The following is a 17,702-nucleotide window of genomic DNA, read 5'->3' as shown; positions in this document are numbered from 1 at the left end:
AGCCATTGACCTGTGTTTCTTTTGGTCTCTTGTAGTCGACTTTAAGGTCGGACAGTCTGGCCATTGCGTAGAATATATTGTTGAGGTCCTTTGCTGCTTGGCTCACTCCCTCTGGGTTTGGCACTCGAGGTTGTAGAAGTGGTGGAGCATCCGCTGGATTTCAGGTCTGCTGGAAGCTTCTTTATATCTTAGTGCCGACATTTTGGACCATTTATAGGATGGAGGCCGGGTGAAGAGGCCGCTCTGCTGTGGCTTCTGAGTGGATGGTTTCTCTGTAGATTTCATGTACAGAAGAAGTTGGCTGTGGTCTGACAGGTGCGTTTGTGGGGTGACTATGAAGGCGCTGACATCTGCCAGGTTCAGGTCTGTAATGGCGTAATCAACTACACTCCTCCCTACATGGGAGTTTAGTGTATACCTTCCTAAGGAGTCACCCTTGCTTCGTCCATTAAGGATATGAAGTCCTAAACTTTTACATATGTTCAGGAGCTTTCTGCCACTTTTGTTGACTGTACTGTCATAGCTGTTTCTCTCAGTGTGTACAGGGTCTTGGCCGTCGTTCTCTGCTCCAAGTATGTAGATGTTTCCATCCGTGGTCAGGAAGTCTCTCTCTCTCCCTGTTCTTGCATTGAGGTCTCCAAAGATGAGAACTTTGCCCAGGGCCTGATAATGGGCGGCTTCTCTTTGTAAGATCTCGAAGCAGTCTGGATTGAAGTAGGGGGACTCTGGTGGTGGTATATAGGTGGCACAGAGGTGGACATCAGACTGACAGGTGAGGATGGAGCTGCTGATTCTGATCCATATGTGGCTGTCTCCTTTCTTCACCGGTTTGATGTACTGATGGAGCTCCTCTTTATACCAGATCGCTACTCCTCCTGAGCCCCGGCCCCGTTTGATGTTTTTATTTTTCTGGGCATGGACCAAGAATTCCTTGTATCCAATAGGCACCAGGGATTCGTTTTCGGCTCTGGTCCATGTTTCCAGGAGGATCTGAATGTCTTTATTTTTCATACTTTGTATAAAATCAGGGTCCTTTGTTTTAGATCCAAAGGTTGAGGCGTTGAGACCCTGGATATTCCAGCTGCTGATTGTAAGTGAAGACATTCTTCTGTGTGGTTTGTGTGTATATACCTTGTAATGAGTATGGCTGTGTGGGACAAACTGGATTTCTGACCGTTTTATAGCGGTGCTTGGTTCCATCCAGTCACATTATTATTCTGCGCAGTTCCTTGAGCAGGTTCTTTATCTCCTCCCTATCTCTGCTCTGCATGTATCTGTGTGGGCTTGGTGGTCTCCTTGGTGGAGGTCTCCACCTCCGATGGTCTGACACTGGGTGAAGAGCTTTGTTTCCAGCTTCAGGAGGTAGCCTTGGGGTTTTCTGCTTTATCGTTCTCGGGGGTCTTTCAGTGTGATTATGGCCACTGTTGAATCCAGGCCCAGGGTCTCTGTTTAGCACGATGTCCTTCAGCTCTTTGGCCAGGAGGCTGACCCCTTGTTTGTTGAGGTGTTTATCATCGTGCAGGTGACTGTTTATGGAGAGGTGTTGTGCCAGGGTCACGTTTGGCACAGTCTTGATCTTTTCAGTCAGTTCTGCATTGATGGCTTGGGTGGTTTGCCTGGGTATGTCCTTTCTTGGAAGCAGCGATGACAGAATGATTTTACTGTCCGGGAATTTTAGGTTTGCCATCTTTGCCAGGTTGATCAGTTGTTCTGCGATCTGCTGGTCTGGCAGATTATTATACACACGGGTACAAACAATGTGCTTTGGGTTGGTAAACCGTGGTCTACTGATGACCTCTGTCACCTGTTCAATACTTGCACAGCGGATTGTACGGAACTGTTTTCCTGGGAATAGCCGCTGTGTATTTAGGTACTTCCCATTTGAGTACATTATGACAATATCGGGACTTTGCGATGTCTTGGGTGGGCTACGGTGCTGCTGATGGGGGTCTGTGATGCTGGCTTTGCTGGTGGCTGGTTCTCTTCCCTCTTCCATCTCTGTGGTTTCAGGATTTGAGTCCATTATTAGGACAGTATCAGGACTTTGCGATGTCTTGGGTGGGCTAAGGTGCTGCTGACGGAGGTCTGTGGTGCTGGCTGGTTCTCTTCTCTCTTCCATCTCTCTGGTTTCAGGATTTGAGTCCATTATTAGGACAATATCAGGACTTTGCGATGTCTTGGGTGGGCTAAGGTGCTGCTGATGGGGGTCTGTGGTGCTGGCTTTGCTGGTGGCTGGTTCTGTTCTCTCTTCCATCTCTCTGGTTTCAGGATTTGAGTCCATTATTAGGACAATATCAGGACTTTGCGATGTCTTGGGTGGGCTAAGGTGCTGCTGATGGGGGTCTGTGGTGCTGGCTTTGCTGGTGGCTGGTTCTGTTCTCTCTTCAATCTCTCTGGTTTCAGGATTTGAGTCCATTATTAGGACAGTATCAGGACTTTGCGATGTCTTGGGTGGGCTACGGTGCTGCTGATGGGGGTCTGTGGTGCTGGTTTTGCTGGTGGCTGGTTCTCTTGTCTCTTCCATCATATTGTTGGTTATTATTTTAATGCTGTTTGGTGTCTCTACATTCTGTTCAGTGCTGGCCATGTTGTCTGCTCTCTGGCTTATTTTCATTGCCCCCTGCTGGTTCAGATATCCAGGGCTATGGGCTTTTAATTCTGTAATCTCCTTTCGGAGTTGATCATTGTCTTTTTTCAGCTCCCCCATTTCCTGTAGTGCTGCCTTGTGTTGACATTTCATTTCACACATTTCCTCCCTTATTTTCTGTATGGCTGTGTCATTTGTGGCTTGGTAATTTGCGTTGCTTTCTGAGTTTCTTTCACATTCAAATTTCAGTTGGACCAAGTCTATTTCTAGTTGAGATAAGAAGTCTCTGATGTTATCAGGCAAGAGGTGTGAAGTGTCGGGGGTTGGGCGGCTCTGTTTGGGAATCTCTATGTGAGCATTAGAGGTCGCATTAGGTGTAGCTGCTGGGACTTGTAGTCCTTTATAGGTTTGTGCCTGCTCTTTGATATCAGAGAAACAATTTTCAAATTGCTGCAGAATCTCCTCCGTCCCCTGTGCCATGACTGTGCCATTTTTGTATAGGAGTATGGTGAGCGCATTGGTGTCATCATCTGCTTGGCTGGTAATTTTAATCTGCTGGACACCATTAGTGTTGGATTTAGATACATGTTTATATCGTTTGCACAGCGCAGTGTGCCAGGCTGAGGGTTGGTCTGTATAGAATAATACATTGGTTTTTCTTTTTGGTTCTTTCTTTGTGAAATCTGCATAAAGAGTCTCTGGATTCTCTCTAACGTAGTCCATCTTGCGTTTATTGCCCCCCTGTGTTATCTCCTGATCTGGCCCCCAGCATTCCTGTGTCTCTGGGCTTTGTTCATTTACTTGTTCTAAATTTGTGTTTTCCATTTTGTAGTTATATGTTAATTATAATCCTTGTTTCTAAGGAGGTTAATTTGTAGCAAGTCTATAGGTTGTGTTGTAGTTAAAAAATTCTCCTACCTTCTATAGGTCCAGGTATCAGGATGTCAGATGTATGATGTCGGCTGCTTCCAGTCTGTGTCCTCAAGGAGATTCTTGTTTTGTCCTTTAAATCCTCCAATTCTTCCTTTTTTCATAAAATGTAAAGTCCAGTTCAGTCCAGATCACTTTTATGTTCCACGGAGTTGAGTTTTTCCAGGTTTTGTCTTACAGTTGCCTCACTACAAGGTATAAAGTGATGGGAATTCAGGAGCCCATGTTCATTGCTTCTTACTCCTAGGAATCATGTGTGTGTGTGTGTGTGTGTGTGTGTGTGTGTGTGTGTGTGTGTGTGTGTGTGTGTGTGTGTGTGTGTATATATATATATATATATACACACACACACACACACTCGAGTATAAGCCGACCCCCCTAATTTTGCCACAAAAAACTGGGAAAACCTATTGACTCGAGTATAAGCCTAGGGTGGAAACGCAGCATTTACCGGTGAATTTCAAAAACAAAAATAGATCATTATTTCCCCATAGCTGTGCCATATAGTGCTCTGCACTGTTCATATTGCCCCATATCTGTGCCATATAGTGCTCTGCACTGTTCATATTCCTCCTTGGCTGTGCCCCATACAGTGCTCTGCACTGTTCATATTCCCCCTTGGCTGTGCCCCATACAGTGCTCTGCACTGTTCATATTCCCCCTTGGCTGTGCCCCATACAGTGCTCTGCACTGTTCATATTCCCCCTTGGCTGTGCCCCATACAGTGCTCTGCACTGTTCATATTCCCCCTTGGCTGTGCCCCATATAGTGCTCTGCAGCGTTCATATTCCCCCTTGGCTGTGCCCCATATAGTGCTCTGCAGCGTTCATATTCCCCATAGATGCTCCACATAAATCTGTGCCATGGCCGCTGCTGCTGCAATAAAAAAAAAAAAAAAAAAATGCCATACTCACCTCTCTTGCTTGCAGCTCCCAGCTCTGACTGATCAGGCAGAGGGCGCCGCGCACACTATATGCGTCATCGCGCCCTCTGACCTGAACAGTCAGAGCGGAGACGCTGGGAAGATGGAGCGGCACCCGGCGGCTGGAACGTGGACAGGTGACTATTACATACTTACCTGGTCCCGACGTCCGGCTCCCTCTGCCTGTCACAGCTGGTCTTCGGTGCCGCAGATTCTTTCTCTATCAGCGGTCACCGGCACCGCTGATTAGAGAAATGAATAGGCGGCTCCACCCCTATGGGAGGTGGAGCCGCCTATTCACTTTTCTAATGAGCGGTCCCATGTGACCGCTGAAGAGGGGAAGAAGCTGCAGCACAGAAGCCCGTGGGACGGCAGGGACAGCTCGAGGATCGCTGGGACTAGGTAAGTATGCCTCAGCGCCCTCACCCCCTCACCCGCCGACCCCACCGCTACCGTGACTCGAGTATAAGCCGAGAGGGGCACTTTCAGCCTGAAAATCTCGGCTTATACTCGAGTATATACGAGAATATATATATATATATATATATATATATATCTGAATGTGTGTATGTATGTCCGGGATTGGCATCTGCAGATGACACACAGATATATACTATATGCAGGGGAGATGACATACAGGTATATACAGGAGATGACATACAGGTGTATACTATATATAAGGGAGATGACAAACATGTATATACTAAGGTGATGAGGTGAAAATGAGAGGTGTGAGGTGAAAATGAAAAGGTGTGAGTGCAAAATGAGAGGAGTGAGGAAAAATTGTGGAGTGATCAGAAAATGACAGATGTGAGGTTGAAATGACAAGTGTTAGGGGGGAATGAGAGGTGTGAGGGAGAAAATGAAAGACGTGATTGGGAAAATGAGGCGTGATGGGAAAATAAGAGAAGTGAGGTGCTATAACTAACCACAGATATTTACTATGCCCAGGCAACGCCGGGCTCTTCAGCTAGTATATATATATATATATATATATATATATATATATATATATATATATATTTTTTTTTTTATTTTTTTTATTTTTTTTTTTTTTTTTTTTTTTTTTTTTACACACTTATTGGCATGCTTCAATAGTCTCTACTGGAGACTAGAAGCTGCCATAACTCGATCGGCTCTGCTACATACAGGCGATGATCAGATCGCCTGTATGTAATAATAATAATAATAATTTTATTTATATAGCGCCAACATATTCCGCAGCGCTTTACAAATTATAGAGGGGACTTGTACAGACAATAGACATTACAGCATAACAGAAATACAGTTCAAAACAGATACCAGGAGGAATGAGGGCCCTGCTCGCAAGCTTACAAACTATGGGGAAGAGGGGAGACACGAGAGGTGGATGGTAACAATTGCTTTAGTTATTCGGACCAGCTATAGTGTAAGGCTCAGGTGTTCATGTAAAGCTGCATGAACCAGTTACCTGCCTAAGTATGTAGCAGTACAGACACAGAGGGCTAATACTGCATAAAGTGTATGAGAACATGATGCGAGGAACCTTTTTTTTTTTTTTATTATAAATAGGCCACACAGGGATCATTAGGTTAATGCATTGAGGCGGTAGGCCAGTCTGAACAAATGAGTTTTTAGGGCACGCTTAAAACTGTGGGGATTGGGGATTAATCGTATTAACCTAGGTAGTGCATTCCAAAGAATCGGCGCAGCACGTGTAAAGTCTTGGAGACGGGAGTGGGAGGTTCTGATTATTGAGGATGCTAACCTGAGGTCATTAGCGGAGCGGAGGGCACGGGTAGGGTGGTAGACTGATACCAGGGAGGAGATGTAGGGTGGTGCTGAGCCATGGAGTGCTTTGTGGATGAGGGTAGTAGTTTTGTACTGGATTCTGGAGTGGATGGGTAGCCAGTGTAATGACTGGCACAGGGTAGCAGAATTACCGTATTTTCCGGCGTATAAGATGACTTTTTAACCCCTAAAAATTGTCCCAGAAGTCGGGGGTCGTCTTATACGCTGGGTACGGGTGCACGGAGTGATCCTGGATGGTTCCCAGGGTCTGAAGGAGAGCAGACTCTCCTTCAGGCCCTGGGATCCATATTCATGTAAAAAATAAAGAATAAAAAATATGGATATACTCACCCCTCCGACGGGCCCTGGCTCTCAGCGGTGCAAGCGTCTGCCTCCGTTCCTAAGAATGCAGTGAGTGAAGGACGTTCGATGACGTCGCGGATACGTGAGCGGTCGCATGACCGCGACGTCATCGAAGGTCCTTCACTCACTGCATTCTTCGGAACGGAGGCAGACGCTAGCAGCGCTGTGAGCCAGGGGCCATCCGAGGGTGAGTATATCCATATTTTTTATTTTTATTCTTTATTTTTTACATGAATATGGATCCCAAGGCCTGAAGGAGAGTCTCCTCTCCTCCAGACCCTGGGAACCACACGCCGTATAAGATGACTGGGCGTATAAGATGACCCCAGTCTTATGCGGCGGGTATATCCCAAATTCCATATTTTATATGGAAAAGTTGGGGGTCGTCTTATACACCCAGTCGTCTTATACACCAGAAAATACGGTACTCACTTGCTTTGAGCGCTGACCACAAGACGGCGCTCATACAATCCGGCAGTGACAACCATAGAGGTTGTCCCGGGCACATGTCAGCTGTTCAAAACAGCTGACATGTGTCGGGAAAGATGTGGGCTCAGCGCCCGAGCCCACACCAAAGGGGGAGACACGACATGCATGGCGTGAAGGGGTGAATATACTCAGGTTTCAGCGCTAGGCTTCCACTACTCAGTGTGATTGTATGAAAACTATAACAAAACACAGACACTTAGTATGTGAAATCCTATTGAATGTGGGGTCTGAGTTTGGAATTTTTTTTCTCTGTAAACGTCTGTACTAATTTATGACCACATGAAAGTTGGCCTAAACTTTGTGGTAATAATCAGCTGAGAGGAGCCAAGATGAAAAAAAGAAAGATACAAATTCTCCCATCAGAACCATCTTACTGACGTAGTTACAGTTCTCATTCTGCAACCAGCAATATGGTGGAAAAACATTTTTTCTTTTTAACCCCTTAAGCCCCGAGGGTGGTTTGCACGTTAATGACCGGGCCAATTTTTACAATTCTGACCACTGTCCCTTTATGAGGTTATAACTCTGGAACGCTTCAACGGATCTTGGCGATTCTGACATTGTTTTCTCGTGACATATTGTACTTCATTTTAGTAGTAACATTTATTCGATATAACTTGCGTTTATTTGTGAAAAAAACGGAAATTTGGCGAAAATTTTGAAAATTTCGCAATTTTCCAACTTTAAATTTTTATGCCCTTAAATCACAGAGATATGTCACGCAAAATACTTAATAAGTAACATTTCCCACATGTCTCCTTTACATCAGCACAATTTTGGAACCAAAATTTTTTTTTGTTAGGGAGTTATAAGGGTTCAAAGTTGACCAGCAATTTCTCATTTTTACAACACCATTTTTTTTTAGGGACCACATCTCATTTGATGTCATTTTGAGGGGTCTATATGATAGAAAATACCCAAGTGTGACACCATTCTAAAAACTGCACCCCTCAAGGTGCTCAAAACCACATTCAAGAAGTTTATTAACCCTTCAGGGGTTTCACAGGAATTTTTGGAATGTTTAAATAAAAATGAATATTTAACTTTTTTTCACACAAAATTTATTTCAGCTCCAATTTGTTTTATTTTACCAAGGGTAACAGGATAAAATGGATGCCAAACATTGTTGTACAATCTGTACTGAGTACGCTGATACCCCATATGTGGGGGTAAACCACTGTTTGGGCGCATGGCAGAGCTCGGAAGGGAAGGAGCGCCATTTGACTTTTAAATGCAAAATTGACAGGAATTGAGATGGGACACCATGTTGCGTTTGGAGAGCCACTGATGTGCCTAAACATTGAAACCCCCCACAAGTGACACCATTTTGGAAAGTAGACACCCTAAGGAACTTATCTAGATGTGTGGTGACCACTTTGACCCACCAATTGCTTCACAGAAGTTTATAATGCAGAGCCGTAAAAATAAAAAATCATATTTTTTCACAAAAATGATCTTTTCGCCCCCAATTTTTTATTTTCCCAAGAGTAAGAGAAGAAATTGAACCTCAAAAATTGTTGGCCAATTTGTCCTGAGTACGCTGATACCCCATATGTGGGGGTAAACCACTGTTTGGGCGCATGGCAGAGCTCGGAAGGAAAGGAGCGCCATTTGACTTTTCAATGCAAAATTGACTGGAATTGAGATGGGACGCCATGTTGCGTTTGGAGAGCCCCTGATGTGCCTAAACATTGGAACCCCTCACAAGTGACACCATTTTGAAAAGTAGACCCCTTAAGGAACTTATCTAGATGTGTGGTGAGCACTTTGACCCAACAAGTGCTTCACAGAAGTTTATAATGCAGAGCCGTAAAAATAAAAAATCTTATTTTTTCACAAAAATGATCTTTTCGCCCCCAATTTTTTATTTTCCCAAGGGTAAGAGAAGAAATTAGACCACAAAAGTTGTTGTGCAATTTGTCCTGAGTGCGACGATACCCCATATGTGGGGGTAAACCACTTTTTGGGTGCATAGCAGAGCTCGGAAGGGAAGGAGCGCCATTTGACTTTTCAATGCAAAATTGACTGGAATTAAGATGGGACGCCATGTTGGTTTGGAGAGCCCCTGATGTGCCTAAACATTAAAAACCCCCACAAGTGACACCATTTTGGAAACTAGACCCTCTAAGGAACTTATCTAGATGTGTTTTGAGAGCTTTGAACCCCCAAGTGTTTCACTACAGTTTATAACGCAGAGCCGTTAAAATAAATTTATTTTTTTTTCGCAAAAATTTTTTAGCCCCCAGTTTTGTATTTTCACAAGGGTAACATAATAAATTGGACCCCAAAAGTTGTTGTCCAATTTGTCCTGAGTACGCTGATACCCCATATGTGGGGGGGAACCACTGTTTGGGCGCATGGCAGAGCTCGGAAGGGAAGGAGCGCCATTTGGAATGCAGACTTAGATGGATTGGTCTGCAGGAGTCACGTTGCATTTGCAGAGCCCCTGATGTACCCAAACAGTACAAACCCCCCACAAGTGACCCCATATTAGAAACTAGACCTCCCATGGAACTTATCTAGATGTGTTGTGAGAACTTTGAACCCCTAAGTGTTTCACTACAGTTTATAACGCAGACCCGTGAAAATAAAAATTCTTTTTTTTTTCAAAAAAATGATTTTTTAGCCCCCAGCTTTGTATTTTTACAAGGGTAACAGAATAAATTGGACCCCAAAAGTTGTTGTTCAATTTGTCCTGAGTACGCTGATACCCCATATGTGGGGGGGAACCACTGTTTGGGTTCATGGCAGAGCTCGGAAGGGAAGGAGCGCCATTTGGAATGCAGACTTAGATGGATTGGTCTGCAGGCGTCACGTTGCATTTGCAGAGCCCCTGATGTACCCAAACAGTAGAAACCACCCACAAGTGACCCCATATTGGAAACTAGACCTCCCATGGAACTTATCTAGATGTGTTGTGAAAACTTTGAACCCCCAAGTGTTTCACTACAGTTTACAACGCAGAGCCGTGAAAATAAAAATCCTTTTTTTTCCCACAAAAATGATTTTTAGCCCCCCAAATTTTTATTTTCCCAAGGATAACAAGAGAACTTGGACCCAAAAAGTTGTTGTCCAATTTGTCTCGAGTACGCTGATACCCCATATGTTGGGGTAAACCCCTGTTTGGGCGCACGGGAGAGCTCGGAAGTGAAGGAGCACTGTTTTACTTTTTCAATGCAGAATTGGCTGGAATTGAGATCGGACGCCATGTCGCGTTTGGAGAGCCCCTGATGTGTCTAAACAGTGGAAACCCCCCAATTATAAATGAAACCCTAATCCAAACGCACCACTAACCCTAATCCCAACTGTAACCCTAACCACACACCTAACCCAGACACACCCCTAATTCTAATCCCAACCCTAATCCCAACCGTAAATGTAATCCAAACCCTAACCCTAGCCCCAACCCTAGCCCTAACCCTAACCCTAACCGGAAAATGGAAATAAATACATTTTTTTTAATTTTATTATTTTTCCCTAAGGCTAGGTTCACATTGCGTTAGGGAAATCCGTTTAGCACTAGCGGATTGCGCTAACACAATGTCTTTTTAGGTGTCGTGTTTAGTGGTCGCGTTAACGTCCCCGCTCTGGAAGATCGGGGATCGGACCTCGGGCGCGCCGCGGACGCTGCAAGCAGCGTCTGAGGCGCGCCACAAAAGAATGGCACCTTGCTAGCGCGAGCCGAAAATGGCACGCTCTAGCGATGCGCTACACCTGAAAATCACATTGCTGTCAATGGTTGTGCTAACGGACCCGTTGCACGGCGTTAATTGTGACATTTTCGCCGTGCAACGCTGTCCGTTAGCGTTAACCCATTAACGCAATGTGAACCTAGCCTAACTAAGGGGGTGATGAAGGGGGGTTTGATTTACTTTTATAGCAAGTTTTTTAGCGGATTTTTATGATTGGCAGCCGTCACACACTAAAAGACGCTTTTTATAGCAAAAAAGTTTTTGCGTCTCCACATTTTGAGACCTATAATTTTTCCATATTTTGGTCCACAGAGTCATGTGAGGTCTTGTTTTTTGCGGGACGAGTTGACGTTTTTATCGGTTACATTTTCGGACACGTGACAGTTTTTGATCGCTTTTTATTCCGATTTTTTTGTGAGGCAGAATGACCAAAAACCAGCTATTCATGAATTTCTTTTGGGGGAGGCGTTTATACCGTTCCGCGTTTGGTAAAATTGATGAAGCAGTTTTATTCTTCGGGTCAGTACGATTACAGCGACACCTCATTTATATCATTTTTTTTATGTTTTGGCGCTTTTATACGATAAAAGCTATTTTATAGAAAAAATAATTATTTTGGCATCGCTTTATTCAGAGGACTATAACTTTTTTATTTTTTTGGTTATGATGCTATATGGCGGCTCGTTTTTTGCGGGACAAGATGACGTTTTCAGAGGTAACATGGTTATTTATATCCGTCTTTTTGATCGCGTGTTATTCCACTCTTTGTTCAGCGTTATGATAATATAGCGTTGTTTTTTGGCTCGTTTTTTTTTTTTTTTTCTTACGGTGTTCACTGAAGGGGTTAACTAGTGGGCCAGTTTTATAGGTCGGGTCGTTACGGACGCGGCGATACTAAATATGTGTACTTTTATTGTTTTTTTGTTTTTTTTTTATGTAAAGAAATGTATTTATGGGAATATTTTTTTTTTTCTGCTTTATTTAGGAATTTTTTTTTTATTTTTTTTTTTACAAGTGTGGAAATTTTTTTTTTTACTTTTTCACTTTGTCCCAGGGGGGGACATCACAGATCACCGATCTGACAGTGTGCACAGCACTCTATCAGATCGGTGATCTGACATACAGCCGGGCAGGATTAGAGCTGCAGCTGCAGCCTGATCCTGACCCGGAAGTGCTCCCTGCAGGACCCGGATGCAGCCCGGCGGCCATTTTGGATCCGGGGACTGCAGGGAGAAGACGCTCGGTACACGGTGAGCACATCACCGTGTACCGATCGTCTCAGGGAAGCCCGCAGGGAGCCCCCTCCCTGCGCGATGCTTCCCTGCACCGCCGGCACACCGCGATCATCTTTGATCGCGGTGTGCCGGGGGTTAATGTGCCGGGAGCGGTCCGTGACCGCTCCTGGCACATAGTGCCGGATGTCAGCTGCGATAGGCAGCTGACACCCGGCCGCGATCGGCCGCGCTCCCCCCGTGAGCGCGGCCGATCGCATATGACGTACTATCCCGTCCATGGGAATTAAGTCCCAGGTCACCTGGACGGGATAGTACGTCATATGGGATTAAGGGGTTAATAAAACCTAACTGCAAATATGATTTTTTTTTTTTAGCCCAAAATACACACATCTGAGTAAAACAAACTGTCCACAAAAAGGTGTCCTTCAAGTACATTTCATTATTATGTACCACATATTAGTATAAGCCGAGAACCAACCTAATAAGTTACAAGATGCAGCTCACCTTAGCCTCTGCTACCCTCTTCATCTCCACATATTTGATGTCTTGTGTCCTCATTATCTTAAGCTGCTCATCTGTGACTTCTTCAGGCTTCTGCTTTATCACGTGGACCCCATCCTTCCGAAACAGAGCAGAGAATAAGTTCACTATGTATTTAAGGAACAGGATGCCCGGCAATATGAATGCAATAATTAAGAGCATCAGTGATATTTCTCAAATAATGAGCTAGAAGCGCATCACCAAAGACACGCCGCTAAAGTTTCCCGACTGTGGCAGCCAATCACACGGTGCAGCGGAGAAGTCTTCCTTCCGGTGTAAGATAAGTTCCAGTAAGAGAGCTTAGCTTGTTATTTTCTAATAAACAAAGCCAGCAATAAAAGTGGGATTTTTGTCTGGACAAGCACATATACAGTCATACTACAACTTCAATAGGTTAAAACATCCTCAAAGAAACCCCTTTAATGCTCAGGTTTCATCGCTAGGCTTCCACTGCTCATAGTGTGATTGTACATAAACTATAGCAAGAAGAATACACCTAGTCTGTGAAACCATGTGGGGTCTCTGTCATAACTTTATGCTGCCCTCACACAAGACAGCATTCTGTCTGTCACCTCAAAAATCGTATCGGAGCTAAGCCCACCAGCATCAGGGGCTTATCTACAGCATCAATAATAATCATCTTTATTTTTATATAGCGCTAACATATACCGCAGCGCTTTACAGTTTTGCACACATTATCATCACTGTTCCCGATGGGGATCACAATCTAAATTCCCTATCAGTATTGTCTGTGGGAGGAAACCGGAGTGCCTGGAGGAAACCTACGCAAACACGAGGAGAACATACAAACTCTTTGCAGATGTTGTCCAAGGTGGGATTAGAACCCAGGACTCCAGCGCTGCAAGGCTGTGGTGCTAACCACTGAGCCACCGTGCTGCCCATTCTGTAATGCTATAGATAAGCCCCCGATGTAACCTGAAAGATGAGAAATAAAGGTTAGATTATACTCACCCAGGGGCGTTCCAGCTGCGGTCCGGGTCCGATGGGCATCACGGTCCGGTCTGGGGCCTCCTAGCTTCATTCGATGACGTCCTCTTCTGGTCTTCACACTGCGGCTCCAGCGCAGGCGTACTTTATCTGTCCTGTTGAGGGCAGAGCAAAGTACTGCAGTGCGCAGGCGTCGGGAAAGGTCAGAGAGGCCCGGCACCTGCGCACTGCAGTGCTTTGCTCTGCCCTCAACAGGGCAGACAAAATATGCCTGCGCTGGAGCCGCAGCAGGAAGACAAGAAGAGGACGTCATCGTATGAAGATAAAATGCGCTGGAACGGACCGCAACGCCCATCGGATCCAGGTCGCAGCGGGACCGCCTCTGGGTGAGTATAATCTAACCTTTATTTTTCATCTTTCAGGTTACATCGGGGGCTTATCTACAGCATTACAGAATGCATTAGAGAACGCTGTAGATAAGCCCCTGATGCCGGTGGACTTAGCTCAGATACAATTTTTGGGGTGACAGGTTCCTTTTAAACATCAGTTGGGTTTGGGGCATTTTGGCTAAGTGTCCTGACAAATTGCCTCTTCAGCTTTAACAAATAATAATAATCTATAATCTTTTATATTTAAATAGCGCTAACATATTCCGCAGCGCTTTACAGTTTGCACACATCATCATCACTGTCCCCGTTGGGGCTCACAATCTAAGTATGTCTTTGGAATGTGGGAGGAAACCGGAGGAAACCTACGTAAACATGGAGAGAACATACAGGTCCTTCTCAAAAAATTAGCATATAATGTTAAATTTAATTATTTACCATAATGTAATGATTACAATTAAACTTTCATATATTATAGATTCATTATCCACCAACTGAAATTTGTCAGGTCTTTTATTGTTTTAATACTGATGATTTTGGCATACAACTCCTGATAACCCAAAAAACCTGTCTCAATAAATTAGCATATCAAGAAAAGGTTCTCTAAACGACCTATTACCCTAATCTTCTGAATCAACTAATTAACTCTAAACACATGCAAAAGATACCTGAGGCTTTTATAAACTCCCTGCCTGGTTCATTACTCAAAACCCCCATCATGGGTAAGACTAGCGACCTGACAGATGTCAAGAAGGCCATCATTGACACCCTCAAGCAAGAGGGTAAGACCCAGAAAGAAATTTCTCAACAAATAGGCTGTTCCCAGAGTGCTGTATCAAGGCACCTCAATGGTAAGTCTGTTGGAAGGAAACAATGTGGCAGAAAACGCTGTACAACGAGAAGAGGAGACCGGACCCTGAGGAAGATTGTGGAGAAGGACCGATTCCAGACCTTGGGGAACCTGAGGAAGCAGTGGACTGAGTCTGGTGTGGAAACATCCAGAGCCACCGTGCACAGGCGTGTGCAGGAAATGGCCTACAGGTGCCGCATTCCCCAGGTAAAGCCACTTTTGAACCATAAACAGCGGCAGAGGCGCCTGACCTGGGCTACAGAGAAGCAGCACTGGACTGTTGCTAAGTGGTCCCAAGTCCTTTTTTCTGATGAAAGCAAATTTTGCATGTCATTCGGAAATCAAGGTGCCAGAGTCTGGAGGAAGACTGGGGAGAAGGAAATGCCAAAATGCCTGAAGTCCAGTGTCAAGTACCCACAGTCAGTGATGGTGTGGGGTGCCATGTCAGCTGCTGGTGTTGGTCCACTGTGTTTCATCAAGGGCAGGGTCAATGCAGCTAGCTATCAGGAGATTTTGGAGCACTTCATGCTTCCATCGGCTGAAATGCTTTATGGAGATGAAGATTTCATTTTTCAGCACGACCTGGCACCTGCTCACAGTGCCAACACCACTGGTAAATGGTTTACTGACCATGGTATTACTGTGCTCAATTGGCCTGCCAACTCTCCTGACCTGAACCCCATAGAGAATCTGTGGGATATTGTGAAGAGAAAGTTGAGAGACGCAAGACCCAACACTCTGGATGAGCTTAAGGCCGCTATTGAAGCATCCTGGGCCTCCATAACATCTCAGCAGTGTCACAGGCTGATTGCCTCCATGCCACGCCGCATTGAAGCAGTCATTTCTGCCAAAGGATTCCCGACCAAGTATTGAGTGCATAACTGAACATTATTATTTGTTGGTTTTTTTGTTTGTTATTAAAAAACACTTTTATTTGATTGGATGGGTGAAATATGCTAATTTATTGAGACAGGTTTTTTGGGTTATCAGGAGTTGTATGACAAAATCATCAGTATTAAAACAATAAAAGACCTGACAAATTTCAGTTGGTGGATAATGAATCTATAATATATGAAAGTTTAATTGTAATCATTACATTATGGTAAATAATGAAATTTAACACTATATGCTAATTTTTTGAGAAGGACCTGTACAAACTCTTTGCAGATGTTGTCCTTTGTGGGGTTTGAACCCAGGACTCCAGCGCTGCAAGGCTGCTCTGCTATCCACTGAGCCACCGTCCTGCCCTATCTCTAAATCTAGAGCCAAAAGGAAAAACAATCAGATATCAGTTATTACCTGGAGTTTATTTGAGATCATTTTAAAGTAGAATTCATCGGGATTCTTTTCAAGGGCTTTCTTCCGCAAGGCATCAAGTGTTTTTCTTTTCTTATGATAGTCACTGGAAGTAAATAAAAATTATAGCATCAAAAGAAACTTGGCAACATTGACCCTTAGGCCGGAACCACACTAGCGCACAGCACTGGATACAATATGCTAATGAGACTCGGCTCCTCCTCTGCTGCGAGCGTGATCCGAGTGTCAGTGCTCCGATCCTCTCACACTAGAGAATTGGATCACCGGTGCGAGGGAGACAGAGAAAATAATTTCTCCATCTCCTCCATTGCCGGCGTCCGTGGGAATCGCACTGCACTCAGGTGATATCCAAGTGCAGTGCGATGTTTCACTCGCACTCATACTGGTACGGGAGCCTGAGATCTGAGTCTCGCAGCCAAATTAGCAAGAGAAAATACCTGCAGATCAGCACTGCCCCATACAATAACACTGAGCAGAGTGCAATCTGATTTACTGGATTGCACTTGAACAATTTTTTCTGTCTTGTGAGCGAGCCCTAGTAAGGGCTACATAGTAGACGTGTAGGCGAGATGAAAGCTATAAAACTACACATATTCAGCAGAAAACGGCAGAAATCACAAATTCAGAGAGGGAGGTTTATAACTTCTGCATGCCAAGCAATACTCAGATTTCCCACGCATTCTGGTAAAGATGTCGGTTACAGGCAGCGCTCAGAGTGCTGCTATAGTCTTGTGTGTGTGAGGTTATATAATATATATATACACCCCACACACACACATATATACATACACACACAATCAGTATGTACTTACTCAGCACGGAGCTTGTAGTCCTTTTTCTTCTCCAGAAGCCCGAGGTTTTTACGGAAGCCAAGCTGAACGAAAAGACAGAGGCATCATTACTATATTTTGCATTAGCACGTGTCCGTTGATAAGCCTACGGCAGTGAGGCGCTTCCATGGCGGCCGCTCTCTGAGCGCTCCCTCACCTGTGACCTCTCATGATGGTTCTTTTGCCGGGACTTCAACGCTTTCCTAAAAGCTGCAGACATCTTGGCCACCGGCGTCAGTTCACAACAAGAGCGCAACAGCCAACACGCAATCCACGCTGGTCAGCACTTCCGGCGCGCTCGGTGACGTACGTTCTCTGCGTCTCGTCACACGTTGCGTTCCATACTGTGGTGTACAGGTACAGTCATGGTGAACTGCCAGCAGGTGGCGCTAGTAGCTCTGCATGAGGGATTCCCTCTGTAGTCGCATTGTGTGGTGTGCCGGCTAGGGTCAGCTGATGGGGATGACCGACTTGTAATAATAGTGTTTATGGCGCACACCCAGCCAACCATAACTACATCCAGGGTGTCTATGGAAATACAGGGCCAGACAGACTGTCCTGAACACAGCCAGGTGCAGAGTGTGACCGTTAGTAATGCCCTACAGCCAGAGGCGTGGCGGTGGTGGTGGTGGTGGGACGACGACGAAGCTTCTGAGTGGGCTAATAGTGGAGGAGAACCTCAGCAGATGACCGCGCTGTTACTGAAGATAATCTCTATACAAAGACCAACAGATATTACCGCCATATGGTCAGTGGTAGATACCAGCCCTACAGAACATATAACGGATCACTGCACAGTTACAGATAACATCTTACTGCTGACGTCCTTTCTGATGGAATCAT

General features: G+C 44.9%; 1 protein-coding gene across 1 annotated transcript in view; it reads right to left on the bottom strand.

The window, feature by feature from the left end:
* The window catches only part of UTP11 (UTP11 small subunit processome component), a 32,379-nt gene extending 15,207 nt beyond the window's left edge, over positions 1-17,172 (bottom strand). The window contains exons 1-4 of the mRNA XM_069757114.1: positions 17,017-17,172; positions 16,842-16,903; positions 16,012-16,114; positions 12,493-12,606 (exon numbers count right to left, since the gene is read on the bottom strand). Of these exons, the coding sequence (XP_069613215.1) occupies positions 12,493-12,606; positions 16,012-16,114; positions 16,842-16,903; positions 17,017-17,079 (342 nt within the window). The 5' untranslated portion in view covers positions 17,080-17,172. The remainder of the gene's footprint in view (positions 1-12,492; positions 12,607-16,011; positions 16,115-16,841; positions 16,904-17,016) is intronic.
* Between the last annotated feature and the right edge of the window lie 530 nt (positions 17,173-17,702).

This window comes from Ranitomeya imitator, chromosome 3 (genome assembly GCF_032444005.1).
Source record: "Ranitomeya imitator isolate aRanImi1 chromosome 3, aRanImi1.pri, whole genome shotgun sequence".
Taxonomy (NCBI): Eukaryota; Metazoa; Chordata; class Amphibia; order Anura; family Dendrobatidae; genus Ranitomeya; species Ranitomeya imitator.
The sequence above is the reverse complement of the archived record's forward strand: the minus strand, read 5'-3'. Positions and strand labels throughout refer to the sequence as shown.